The following is a 13,761-nucleotide window of genomic DNA, read 5'->3' as shown; positions in this document are numbered from 1 at the left end:
TGAATAAGGAAGTGACACAAGAACCTCTCTGCTCACCAATGAAATTAACAGGTGGCAGGTTTAAAATAAAGAACAGGAAGTATTTCTTCATGTAGCAGTTAACCTGTGGAACTCACTGCCAGGGGCTGTTGTGAAGGCCAAAACTACAACAACCTGGAGGATAGGTCCCTCTATGGCTATTGGCCAGGACGATCAGGGGCCCAACGGGGATGTAAAAGTTTAACCAGTTAACCGATACGCACCAGTCTTATGGAACAAGCCCCCTTGTTCCCCATGTTAACTCCTTAACAGTTAAGCGACAGAATTTTAATAGGTTACACGGTTACTATTTTTAAACCCTAGTCACATGCCTAGGACCCAACCCCATGCTCTAGGTGTCCCTAGCCTCTGCCTGCCAGGCGCTGGGCATGGATCCCTCAAGTCCTGGTCTGTTCATTCCCTTTGAAGCACCTGGCACCAGCTGCTGGGACCCTGGGCGAAGCTGGTCACTTGGTCTGGCCCCAGGTGGATGCTCCGTCTCCTGCTCTGCTCCAAGAGCAGCTCTGGAACCCTTCTGCCCCCTGGGGTAGCAATGCAAAGTACATAGGGAAACTGAGGCATGCCTAGGAAATCAAATTACAGCACTTCCCTCTGGGCAGATCCTTGGATCCTGGCTTGGGAGCTGTGGGTCCCCCAGACACCCCAGCTTTTAGCTGCACAGGGGCTGCAGTCTGGAGAGGTGAGAGGAAGAGCAGGGGGAGGTGATTAGCCCAGTGGCCAGGACACACCCCCACCCTGTGGGAGAACCAGGGCACCAGCAGCCCAAGAGCTGGGCTGACGGGGCCACGTCCAAAGGCCTGCACTGGACACAGAAAAGGCGGCTCAGTTCAGTCTCCTTCAAGGCGACTCGGCACCACCGGACTTCCCACTCGGGGAAGAGCCAAACACGTTACTACAGCTGGTCTCCTGGGTTCCAGTCCAGCCCGGGGAGAGGGGGGCTGGGAGCCAAGACTCCTGGGTTCTACCCCTGCACAGGGGGGGGGGGGGGAAGAGCAGCAACCAGGACTCTGGGGTTCTTCCCCAGGCTGGCGGAGAAGGAACAGGCACTTTCCGCTCAAGGAGAGTCTCCTCGACAAATTCTCTTTGTTTTATTGATTTTTCCACCCCCTGATACAAGACGCTGCAAAACCATGTGTCAGAAAGATCAAGTTGGGCTGTTTGGTTGGATTTTTTTTTTTCTTCATCTTTTGCTTAAAAAAATACCATCTATTTAAATAATTACACCAGCTGACACCCCCTGCCCCTGGGGCTCAGAGGGCAAATTCCTGCAGCCGCTTCCTGAGCCCTGTCCCCCCCCCGATATATTTATATTATGTACAAACCACCAGAGAACAGGAAAACGTCCCGAAGAAAAGCGACTCCAAGGTTCCCACTCTCCAACCCCCCCCCTCGACTCTCCCCAGCCTTCGGGGGAGGCAGCCAAAACGACAGCAGGAGGAAAACCAGGTCTGCGTCCTCAAAATAATTAAAGGTCAAGTCTCCTTGTCACCTGTGCCCCTGCCCGGGGACACAAGCCATGGCACGCCGGCGAGGGGGCTGGCCCCATGCCCTGTGCATCTGGAGTTGCCTGTCCTGCCTCTTCACCAATACAGGAGGGGCATCACTGAGTCCAGTGCTTGGCCCAGCCCTGGCTGAGGGCTCCCAGGGCCGGCTGGCAGCTGGAGGCCCGCAGGCTGGCAGAGGTTGCCCCATGGCAGCACACAGACCGGGTCAGGCTGTTCTCAGGAGTCTCTGTGGCCCCAGTGGATGAGCTCCAGTGGCTCAGAAAAAAGTACAGACCGAGACCTGGGAGAGAAGAAAGAGAAGGGTAAGTGCCAGGTGCAGGGCAGGCACCGCCATGGCCCAGCATCACAGGGGGAGGACTCAGGGCAACAGCAGAGGGACCCCCCCACGCACCATATGGCTGCCTACCCAACCCTGGGCAGATTCCTCTGCTAGCACCCAGAAGCAGCCAGGGCAGGAGTGGCAAGCACACAGAGGCCACGGCTAGCACGCAGGGTGACAGTGGCTAGCGTGTGGGGGACGATATGACAGGGGGAACTGGGAGTGATGGCGGCACACAGGGGGCTGGTGGTGATGGTGGCTAGTGGGGGAAGGGGGGCAGGGACTGTGGGTGATGGTGACTAGCATAGAGGGAGGGGAGGGGTGTGTATGCGTGGTGGGTGGGGAACAGGAGTGATGGTGGCTAACACCCAGGGCGCTGGGACCCGGGGTCAGATGGGGCTGGTGTGTGTGTGCACGCGGCTACCCGAGGTGGAAGAGGCTGGCTAACACCCAGCAGGGGCAGGGAGAGCTACATACCCAGACTGAATTCCCCGGAGGCCAGGCTGCGCTCCCGCCCCACAGGGGCTGTCACTGGGGGCCGAGGCTCTCCAGCAGCAGCCGGCGCCCCTCCTCGTAGTCATCCTCGTCCACGTTGACCAGCAGCCGGATGGCCTCCTGCCCCACGGCGTCCTTGAGGGACTCTGTGAGGAAGACGCCCTTGAGGGCCTCCAGCAGCGAGCCATTCATGTAGTCACTCCAGAAGGCATCCAGGTAGGAGAGCTCTGAGAACTTGATGTCACAGATGATGGAGCCCAGGTCGCGTGACTTGAGGATGGTGTTGGACTGGCCGAAGATGTCGAACTGGCGCTCCAGCCGGTGCTGCTTGTTGGACAGCACGTTCTGCCGCAGGACAGGCTCGTGCTGGCAGAACTCGGCACGCACCCGCAGCCGGATGTCTGGGGGGAAGAGGGACAGAGAGGGAGGGGAGGGAAGGAGAGACATGGGGCGTTAGATCCACAGGGCACAGGCCAGCAGCACACAGAGACCGCGCGCTCATGCAGTGACGTTGGGGGGGAGGGCGGCTCTGAACAGGCCTAGGGGCCGGCCCACCAAGGGCTCCGGATTCCCCCCCTAGAGCATCCTCTCGACTCAGGGCTACAGCCAAACCTTGCCAAACGTTCACCTTGTACCCCTGGCACCTCAGACCCACCAGCCCTAGATAGCCAAGACACTCTGGAGCAGCTCTGTGGGCCCACATAGCTCAGCCTTCCCCTGCCCCAGCTCCCACCCAGCCAGTTTGCCTCCCCACTGATCCACCAGGGCAGCTCTGCCCCAGCCCCAGCCCCGCTCTCTCCTTAGATTTCCCCCATCGCGAAGATGCAGCCCATTCTGGGACTGTGCCCGCTGTGAGAGATCAGCACCCCATTGCTGGGGGGCTGAGAGTGACTGACGATCTCCTCAGCTGGCCCTCCCTGCCCTAGCCCCGCTCAGCTGGTTGGAGGATCTGCTTTTCCAGCCTCCTGTCCCCCAGATTTGGCAGGGTTTGGCTGTTGCCATGCGGCCGGGAAGAGGTGGGGTGTAGTTTTGGATCAGCCGCCAGTAAGGCCAAAACCAAACAGGGGGTGTCAAAGGGAAAATAAACAATGGCTACAGAGCAAGATACGGTCACAAAGAACCCGAGAGGCAGGTGGGTGTTACATACGCTCTACAAGGCCGTCTGCTTTAATGGCTCTGTCTTGTGGTCCTCACCTGTAGAAGCATTAACTCAGAGTGCAGTCACAGCCCCGGCCTCCACTGCCAAGGCAACCCCGCCCAGAGCCCATGACCCCCAGAACCACACTGTTCTGTTGACACTGCGAGACACCCCCCACCTTCCAGCGAGGGGGCAGTGCTAGGGTCTTGCCCTATGCAGGCTGCCAGAGGGGCAAGGTGGTGGTGATGAGCTCCGACAGGCAAGGGGCTGGCAGAGGTGTGCTGAGACAGGACGCCCGTTTTGGCCACGTGATTGGGCTTGGTACCCTTGCCCACAGCCCTTCTCACCCGTTAGGGCTGCGGTCTGTCTGGGATGCCAGCACAAGCTGTGATCAGACTCCCTGACTCTCCAGGGTTCAGAGCAATCGGGAGTCAGGCAATCCAGACTGGGGGTGGGGGGTGGTGTCGCAGGGTGCCCTGGCAGCAATCCCCACCCCTAAGCCTCCTGCTCAGATCTCCCGCCCGAGCCTGCTCCTCCAGATGCCAGCGACACGCTGAGTGGCTGACAGCTTCCTTCCGTTTTACTGACACCACACACAGCAACACCTGCTATGCCTGGAGGCTTGGCTCAAGGGATCCCTGTATCCAGAAACAGCAGGGGGCAGCCATCCTGGGTGACGTCAACACACTGAAAGAACAGGAGGACTTGTGGCACCTTAGAGACTAACCAATTTATTTGAGCATAAGCTTTCGTGAGCAACATCTCACTTCATCGGATGCATACTGTGGAAAACAGTATGCATCCGATGAAGTGAGATGTTGCTCACAAAAGCTTATGCTCAAATTAGTTAGTCTCTAAGGTGCCACAAGTCCTCCTTTTCTTTTCGCGAATACAGACTAACACGGCTGTCATTCTGAAACCTGTCGTTAACACACTGGGATCCTGCTCCGTCCTTGGAAGGGCTGGCAGGACAGGACTGGGGTCACCTCCTCCCCCAGGGATCAAGCCTGCCCACCTGTGGCTGGGAGAGATGGGGCCCTGAGTAGTTGCTGAGGTTACAGACATTTGGGACTGCTGCCCCCTCCCAGACTAGTGGCCCCCTGGGGCCCTCAAGGACCGGGACATGGACAAGGCATGCCCAGCCCCACAGAGGGGACAAGCTGTTGCCAGCAGCTGGAGAAAGCCATGGGTAGCTCAAAGCAAGTAGCTCAAAGCTGTAAACGACCAAGCACCGCGGAGTGGGGGCTGCTGCTCTGATGGCTCCCCACATGCTATCATGTGAGGGTCAGGCTGAGCAGAGCTCACTAGCAGGAGTGACCAGCTGATCGGGACTTTGGCACTAGCAGCCCGGAGTCCCCACACCTTGGGTGGGTGAGCTAGTCCCTCGCCAGGACGGGCACTGGCAACCTTTGCTGCCAGGTCTGCGCAGAGCTCATTACATACACGGACCTGGGCCACACCAGCATCTGTGGGTCCTGTCCCTCGCAGCCCAGCTAACAGGCAGAGCTGCTGGGGCCAGGGGCTGCCCTGGCGCAGGGGCACCACAGGGGCTATGCTCTGAAGTGAGTTTGGGTTTTTACCAGAGCCTGGTACTCGGCCCGCTTGCATGGGCCGATACTTATGCTTTTCCAGGGGGGTGATCTCAACTGTGGACCGAGAGAAACAGGGTTCAAATTTTTTAGCACATGGTAACAGCAAGACATCACTCTGGGCATCAATACGGCAAAGAACCTCAGCTGTGGGGGGAGCTGGCAGCTGACTGGACCCCAGGCTGGGGGGTTGAGAGGCACCCCCTGTCGAATCGGGGGAGCAGTTGGAGGCTCACTCTTGCTGGGCAGGAGTGTGGGGGAGCTACTGACGCAGCAGGGGTGGGCTGTTAACCAGGCTGCGCTGAGGAGTGACTGGGGGCGTATCAGCCTGGCGGCTGGCAGGAAGGTGCCAGGTTCCAAGCCTGTTCTGTGGCTCCAGCAGCGACCAGCGGCACGCGTTGGGGACCATTTGAGACATGAACCACCGGCTGTCCGCTCCTGGATGGAGTCAGGCAGGAATCCAGCACGCTGGGGATTGGGGGTTACTCGGTACATCCCCCGTTCTCACTGGCACCCCAGCATGCGAGCTGGCATGCAGCAGCCGCTCCCATCAGCCCTGCTGGGGGTCTGTGGCACAGACTCCCCGCCGTGCCCTTCTGGAGCGGCCAGACCCTCTTGGCAGGGACATAGGCGCTGTCCCAAAGCGGGGGTGGGCTCAGCACTGCTGAGGTCTCTCTGGATCAGCATGCATGTGGGGGGAGCCCTCTGTCAGAGCCCTGCAGTGGGGGTTTAAAGCACACATTCAAAACATGATGGGTTTCACCGACAACTGCAGGAGAGATTGGGTGCGCTGGAGTCAGTTACCTTTGCGAGACAGTTCTGAGTAGCTTGCATTAGAGACACAGGGTCTCTTTATCATCAACTTTTGCTTAGTAACCTGGAATTTAAACGGTGGATTGAGAGAGAATTGGCAGAAATCAAGTAGCAGCAGCAGCAATAAAAAATCGTGATCCCAAGGAAAATCAGACCAGTCCCCAGGCCCTAGCCTGGAAGGCAGACAGAGGGGAGGGGACAGCCTCCTGGGGCTCAGGAAAGTTACGAACGAAGAGCTGCCGTCTGGACCTCGCCAGCGGTCCTGGGACTTGTGCCCCCAAGAAGCAAGGTAACATTATCAAACAGACAGGCAACAATCTAGCGTGGAAGGGAGCTTAGGGTCCGATCCGTGCACCTACCCGCCGGATGGCTTAGCTGCCCCGTGAAGCTGCAGTATTGACACTCACTGAATTATTTTTGAACCTTCTTCGTTAGAACCCATGGCCTGCAAATTGGTCAAACGGGAAGAGAGCGTTTTTGTGCAGTTTGCTTTTCCGGTCATTCGCATCGCACCGACACAGACACCAGGACACAGAGCGGTGGTGATGCTGGTGCTCGGCACCCGGCTGGCTGAGCGGGGCGCATGGGTTATATGCTGGTCTCGGAGATAGAAATCCAGGCCACCGTCTTGGAACTGAGACAGCTACCCCCATGAAGGGCAGCATCTGGGCTCTAATAAAGCTAGGGGAGCATTTGGGAATGGCCATGAGCCAGGCTAGATTCCTAGAATTTAAGGTCAGCCGTGATCATTCCACTACCTAGTCTGCCCTCAGGTCATGGCTGACACCAGACAGCTTCCATGTTGCTAGAAGCCACCCCCCGCAGAACCTGCTAGCGGGGGGCCCCCCTAAGCAGGAGGAGCTCAGAGAACCCATGTTTGACTATCAGGCCCTGACCTTCTAGTCAGGTCTGTGGACTCTTGGAGCTGAATAATGCTAAGTCCTGGCTCCGACAGGGCTTTCCACTGATAGATCTCAAAGCACTTTACCAATTGGTCAGGATCGTTATCTCTAGGTTACAGATGTGGAAACTGAACCACACAGAGGCAGCGTGACTTGCCTAAACCCCCCCAGTAGGGCAGTAGCTGAGCCGGGCCTAGAACCCAGGAATTTGGCAGCACCTGGGACTGGCACTTTACACAACCACCCACTGCAGGAGCCAGCCTTGCTGGCCTTTGCTAGTCTAAAGGCAGCGTCTGAGAAATAAGTTCCTGACAAGGCAGAAAGAGGGCAGAGCCGAACCCCATGGCACCCCAAGAGGGGACAAAGCACAGTCCCAAGAGCTAGGTTCCTGCGGGCAGGATTGAAAGGAATAAGCATCAATCTCAGCTCTCTGCTCTGCAATAGCACCCAAGCACCTCAGTCCCACACCAGGCTCTCCCGCGCTAGGGGCTGTACAGACACGGAGCTGGAATCAATCTGGTTTGGGATTAGAATTTCTTGCAGCGGAACCAGCTTTCACTCAGTGATTTGCCTCCGTTAAATCCTCTGCTTCTTCCTCCTAGTCTGTACTGGCCCTGGGCTCAGCACCTAGACCAGCATATAACACAGGGTGGAAGTCAGGCCCCGTCCAGGCCAGCGTCCAACACCCGAGGGCCGGCACATCTCAGGCGTTTCCTCCCGCCCTCACGCAAGGTGTAGCCATTCGACAGTTAGAGCCACGAGAGAAGAAACAGAGCGGGACGGCCAGGGGGACGGGACCCACAGGCTCACAGGAGTGGGCCAGGACTCCCTGCTCCCCCACAGGGCTGGGGTGAGGCACCCCACTGGACTTGCGCAGCGCCCCCTCGAAGTCATTGACACGGAAGGGGCCTGCACTTTGGTTAGAGACTCAGACCAGTGTCCCTGCCCCACCCCAGCTGGGGGAAGAGTAAGAGGCTCCAATCTATCCCCCACTAGGAACCAGAGCCTTTCCATGGCCTGGCCCAAAGGTGAGGGGGCCCTAGGCATGCGCCAGCCAGACACCTACCACAGGTCACTTTGGTGGGGGATGGGGGCTCCTGCTTGAGGGCAGGGACTGTCTTGGCCCCACGCCGCCTGCCGAGGGCACTGGCCCGTGCCCTGCCTCTGCTCACCCGCTTCCTCTTGCTGGAGTTGGAGCCTGGAGAAGAGAAGGAAGGTATGGGTAACAGGACAGAGGCAAGGGCTCAGAGCAGGGCAAGAGAACAGGGCAAGGGCTCAGAGCAGAGCTCCACAAGGGAAATGGAGTCTAGTGGCTAGATCAATGGCACTGGGGAGCCAGGACTCCTGCTTTCTACCCCTGGCACTGGGAAAGGAGAGAGATTTAGGACCCACCTCCCACGCAGCCCTTGCCCTCAGCTCCCAACACGTCCAGGGGGCGGGCACTGCTCCATGGGGAAGGAGAAGGAGCAGAATTTTCCACCACTATACATCAGGGCTGAGATCCATGCTCATTCCCCAGGGAATGGAGGCCTCCTCAGATGAGATAGGCCTGAAAAGAGGCCAATGGCCTGCGGTCATGTTCCCAGCTACGCAGAAGGGGAAGGGGTTGGTGCTGGCAGAGGGCTATACATCCCCCCCACCCCAGCATAGCCAGCCACCATACCTGTCTCCCACTGATCGGGCTGGGTCTCTGCAGAGGCTGAGCCGAGGCAACTGTCCATCTGCCGGTCGGAAGCTGTCACAGACGGGCCGTAGGTGTATCGCTCAGGGGACACTAAGGGGGAGAAGAGAGGTGAGTTCCCCTGGGACAGCACCACAGCGGGATTCAGCGGATGGAAACCGTCCCCTTGTATGCCTCATTGTCCCAAATCTGGCTCAGAGCAGGCAGACCTCAGAGCTCTCCACCCCCACAAACCCAGCCCCCTTCTCCTCCCAAGCCTTGGTACCTGTCCGCTGCCTCTTCAGGGTGACGTAGGGCAACAGGTCGTGCCTGGTCAGCAACCGCAGGAGCTGCAGTAGCTGCAGGAAATTGGTCTCATCACATCTCCCTCTCTTCTCCAGCTCCAGCAGCAGCTCCACCCCGTTCCTGGGCTGGTGCCGCTCGCCCACCACCTCTAGGCTCCCGGTTGCCTCCACCGGAGCTTGCCAGCGCCGGCTCCTCCTTTGCCAGCTCTCCAGAAGAGGCGAGGGGGTCTCTACTCTGTCCTCCTCCACCACAGCCCACAGCCTGGGGTCCAGCGGGTGGGTCCAGGGCTGGGTCTCATCAAGGAGGAAGGAGAGCACAGCCACATCATTCTCTGTCAGCTGGGAGCCGATCACCTCGAACATGTGGTGCAAGGACACCATGCCGTAGTACTCCAAGCACTCCTCCTCCTCCCAGGGGTGGGAAATGACTGGCCGCTTCATCTCAGCCATCCCAGGTCACAGGCCTGCAGATCAGCTCTGGCTTTGGGTAGGGCAGTGGATGGGAAGCGCTTTCGGGCAGGTAAATGGGAGGAGACTTGGGGTCTGACACGTGTTAGGGCTCAATGGAGAATCTGTGCAGAATCCTACAGGACAAGATCTCTCTGGGGACTTGAGTACAAACAGCATCTGCAAAAGGACACAGCAGGACTGTGAGCCGGAGCAGGAGAGCACCTGGTGCTGTGTTGGGGAGAGGAAAAGCCAGGAAGTCATAGTATATCCGGGGGGGGGCGGGGGGGGGAAGAGGGACTTCAGGAGGTCATCTAGTCCAATGCCCTGCTCAAAGCAGGCTCAATCCTCAATTTTTGCCCCAGATCCCTAAATGGCCCCCTCAAGGATTGAACTCACAACCCTGGGTTTAGCAGGCCAATACTCAAACCACTGAGCTATTCCTCCCTCCAGAGTCATACATAGCTCTTCAGAACAGAGCCAGGAGTGACAACATAGCGCTCGGAACAGGGAACCAGAGCACCTGGGTTCCCTCTCTAGTCCTCTGCTAAGCGTCGGGCTGCAATTCCCCCACAGACCTTAGAGCCCCAATGCCCTGCTCTCTCCCATTGGTCCCCACTCCTCTCCCTGAGCCAGAGATAGAACCCAGGAGTCCTGGCTCCCAGCCCCCAGCTCTAACCACCAGCCCCCACTCCCCTCCCATAGCTGGGGACAGACCCCAGGAGTCCGACCCCCACTCTAAGCACCACTCCCCTTCCAGAACTTGGGTGCCATAAATGGCTGTTTCATGGTTGAGTGGCATGATGGCTCCCCACAGAGGTGTCCCAGAGCAAAGGCGCCACAAGGTGGCAGCAACCAGACAGACAAGAAAAACAACACAAGCTGCCAACGCAGCCCCACGCCCTTCGCCTGTCTCCCCCCAGAAAAAGGAGGCCACAGCCTAGCCCTGCCCCCCAAGCCTGCAACAGCCCCCCCCGCCTGCCCGAACCCTCCCCCCAAGCCTGCCACAGCCCCCCCCACCTGCCTGAACCCCCCTGCCCGCCTGCCACAGCCCCTCCTGCCTGAACCCTCCCCCAGCCTGCCACAGCCCCCCATCTGCCTGTACCCCCCTACCCACCTGAACCCTCCCCCCCAGCCTGCCACAGCCCCCCCACCTGCCTAGCCCCCCCTGCCTGAACCCTCCCCCCACCCTGCCACAGCCCCCCCACCTGCCTAGCCCCCCCTGCCCGCCTGCCACAGCCCCCCCCGCCTGAACCCTCCCCCCACCCTGCCACAGCCCCCCCACCTTCCTGTACCCCCCTGGCCGCCTACCACAGCCCCCCCGCCTGCACCCCCCTGCCCGCCTGAACCCTCCCCCCCAGCCCCCCCGCCTGAACCCTCCCCCCAAGCCTGCCACAGCCCCCCCCCGCCTGAACCGGCCCCCCCCCGCCTGAGCCCTCCCCCCCAGCCTGCCACAGCCCCCCCCCGCCTGAACCCTCCCCCCCAGCCTGCCACAGCCCCCCCCGCCTGAGCCCTCCCCCCAGCCTGCCACAGCCCCCCCCCCGCCTGAACCCTCCCCCCCCCGCCTGCCACAGCCCCCCCCGCCTGAACCCTCCCCCGCAGCCTGCCACAGCCCCCCCCGCCCGCCAGCCACGGCCCCCCCGCCTGCCACGGCCTCGCCTGGCCCCCCACCTCACCCAGGTCTCGCCGCCCCAGCCGCGGCTTGGCTCCTTCTGGCACCTTCGATCCCTCTGCGCATGCGTCTCCCCTCAACTGCCACCCGCGGCCCCACCTTGCGCATGCGTCCCTCCAACTGCTGCCGCCCTAGCCCCGCCCCCAGCGCATGCGTCGAAGCCGCCCGGAGAACTGGGCGCACGCGCCACTCTCGAACCCACCCACCGCGCAGGCGCGAAGCGCCCCCTCCGCTTAAATACAGCTCCCTGCGCGTGCGCTTTCCCACTAACACACTGTCTCCCCCACCCCCCGCGTTCCAACCTCACCCCGCCCGGCACGCGGATGTTCAGCCTGTGTCCTCGTGACCCACGTGTGGGGGCGGGACTGACTCGCTCCGCTCCCGGCGTCACGCCTCGAGCATGCGCGAGGCGAGGAGTTGGGAAGAGGCCGGTTCAGGGAGCGAGGCCGCTACGCTACTAACGTAAGCGGGGAGGCTGAGTGGCAGCTGCGCGGCCGGCTTATAATGGGGCTTTGCGGCGTGACGGAGGCCGGGCTGCGCTACTGGCGTAAAGGGCTGGCCGTGGGGGCAGGGCGGTTCCGCTATTGACGTAAGAGGCCAAAGCGTGTAAACTGCTCCCCCCCCACAGGGCGGGGGGAGAGGCGCCCCCCCCACACACAACATAGGGCGGGGGGAGGGGGAGAGGCGCCCCCCCCCCCACACACACAGGGCGGGGGGAGGGGGAGAGGCGCCCCCCCCACACACTCACACAACACGGGGAGGGGGAGAGGCGCCTCCCCACACACACACACACACACAGGGCGGGGGGAGGGGGAGAGGCGCCCCCCCACACACACACACAAGGCGGGGGAGAGGCGCCCCCCCCAACACAGGGCAGGCGGAGGGGAAGAGACGCCCCCACCCACACACAGGGCAGGGCGCGGGGGAGAGGCGTCCCACACACACACACACACACACACACACACACACGGTGGGGGGAGGGGAAGAGGTGCCCCCCTACACACACACACACGGGGTGGGGGATAGGCGCCCCCCCACACGGGGGGGCGGGGTGGGGAAGAGGCCCCACACACACACAGGGCGGGGGGAGGGGAAGAGGCGCCCCCCCACACACACATACAACACAGGGCGGGGGAGGGGGAGAGGCACCCCACACACACACACACACACACAACAGGGCAGGGGGAGGGGGAGAGGCGCCCACACGCACGCACACACACAGGGTGGGGGGCGGGGGAGAGGCACCCCACACACACACACACAGGGCGGGGGGAGGGGGAGAGGCGCCCCCCCACACACACACAAGGCGGGGGAGAGGCGCCCCCCCAACACAGGGCAGGCGGAGGGGAAGAGACGCCCCCCCACACACACAGGGCAGGGCGCGGGGGAGAGGCGTCCCACACACACACACACACACACACACACGGTGGGGGGAGGGGAAGAGGTGCCCCCCTACACACACACACACGGGGTGGGGGATAGGCGCCCCCCCACACGGGGGGGCGGGGAGGGGAAGAGGCCCCACACACACACAGGGCGGGGGGAGGGGAAGAGGCGCCCCCCCCCCCACACACACACACACAGGGCAGGGGGAGGGGGAGAGGCGCCCCCCCACACACACACACACAGGATGGGCAGGGAGAAGTGTGTGTGTTTTTGTAATGTGTATCTGTGTCTGTCACTGCTTGTTGCCTGGGCTTGTGTTTTGTGTTTGTGTGCAGATCTCGCTGTGTGTGTCTCTTGTTGAGTGCTGTGTGCGTGTGTGATGCTGTGTGTGTCTCGCTGTGTGCTCTGGATGTGCGTCCGATGTGGTACGTCTGTCATTGCAGCCTGTGTGAACATGCGTGTCTGTCTGCTGCATACCTGCGCTGTGTGTCCTGGCAGCCTCTCCTGGTGTGACTCTCGCTGTGTGTGTCATTGTGGTGTGTCCATCTGCATGTCGCTTGCAGTGCATGTGTTGTCATGTCTCACACTCCGTGTGCCATTGCAGTGGGTCCTCTGGGTGTGTGAGATTGCAGTATGTCCTGTCTGCCTGTGTCTCTCCTGGTACATCGCTGGCTGTGTGTCACTGTTTGTGTGATGTGTCGCTCTGTGTGTGAGTGTGACACACGGGGTGTCGTGTAGGGGGGATGCTCCGTGTGTGTCATTGCGGAGTGGGGCTGTGTGTGTCTGTCACATGCAGTGTTGGGGGTTGTGGTATGTCACTGTTTGTGTGTGTCACACGTGGGGTGTCGTGTGAGTGTGTGTCACACGCGGTGTGAGACAGGCTCGGGGGTGGGGTCACTGTCGGGCGGCCTCTAATACACGCTCCCCCTCCATAAAATCCCATCCGGGGCGGGGCTTCCATGTGGCCCCGCCCCCGCCCCGTTAGGCCCCGCCCGCCCCCGCGGCGTCCCTGGGCGGGGCTTCCTGGTGGCCACGCCCTCTCCCGCCGCGCAGCCTCGTTCCAGCTCCCAGGCTCCCGAGGTCGGGAGCCGCCCCGCCCCCTCAGTATCGCGGCCGCTGATTGGTCGCGGGCGTCTGCTCGGCGGGGCCCAATCAGGAGGCGCCGGGCGGCGGGGTCCGGCTGGGAGGAGACGGAGCGAGAGGCGGCGGCGGCAGCCGGGCCGAGGTGAGTGGCGGGCCCTGGCCCCCCCCCCGGGACTCCTCCCCCCCCGCAGCTGGGCCCTGCGCGCCCCCCCCCCGGGACTCCCCCCCCCCACTCCCCGCAGCTGGGCCCTGCGCGCCCCCCCCCCGGGACTCCCCCCCCCCACTCCCCGCAGCTGGGCCCTGCGCGCCCCCTCCCCGGGACTCCCCCCCCCCACTCCCCGCAGCTGGGCCCTGCGCGCCCCCCCCCGGGACTCCCCCCCCCCACTCCCCGCAGCTGGGCCCTGCGCG

At 61.8% G+C, this 13,761-nt stretch overlaps 1 protein-coding gene across 1 annotated transcript; it reads right to left on the bottom strand.

The window, feature by feature from the left end:
• Positions 1-1,086: 1,086 nt before the first annotated feature.
• On the bottom strand, positions 1,087-10,997 carry DEDD2 (death effector domain containing 2). The gene is made up of 6 exons (XM_084614001.1): positions 10,889-10,997; positions 8,747-9,392; positions 8,464-8,574; positions 7,867-7,998; positions 2,341-2,759; positions 1,087-1,824 (listed from the first exon to the last, which is right to left on the bottom strand). The coding sequence occupies exons 2-5, from the start codon at positions 9,213-9,215 to the stop codon at positions 2,392-2,394; spliced, it is 1,080 nt and encodes a 359-aa protein (XP_084470127.1). The 5' UTR covers positions 9,216-9,392; positions 10,889-10,997; the 3' UTR covers positions 1,087-1,824; positions 2,341-2,391.
• Positions 10,998-13,761: the final 2,764 nt, after the last annotated feature.

This window comes from Lepidochelys olivacea (assembly GCF_965140295.1).
Source record: "Lepidochelys olivacea isolate rLepOli2 genome assembly, chromosome: 24".
NCBI classification, from domain to species: Eukaryota; Metazoa; Chordata; order Testudines; family Cheloniidae; genus Lepidochelys; species Lepidochelys olivacea.
This window is presented reverse-complemented; position numbering and strand designations above follow the sequence as displayed.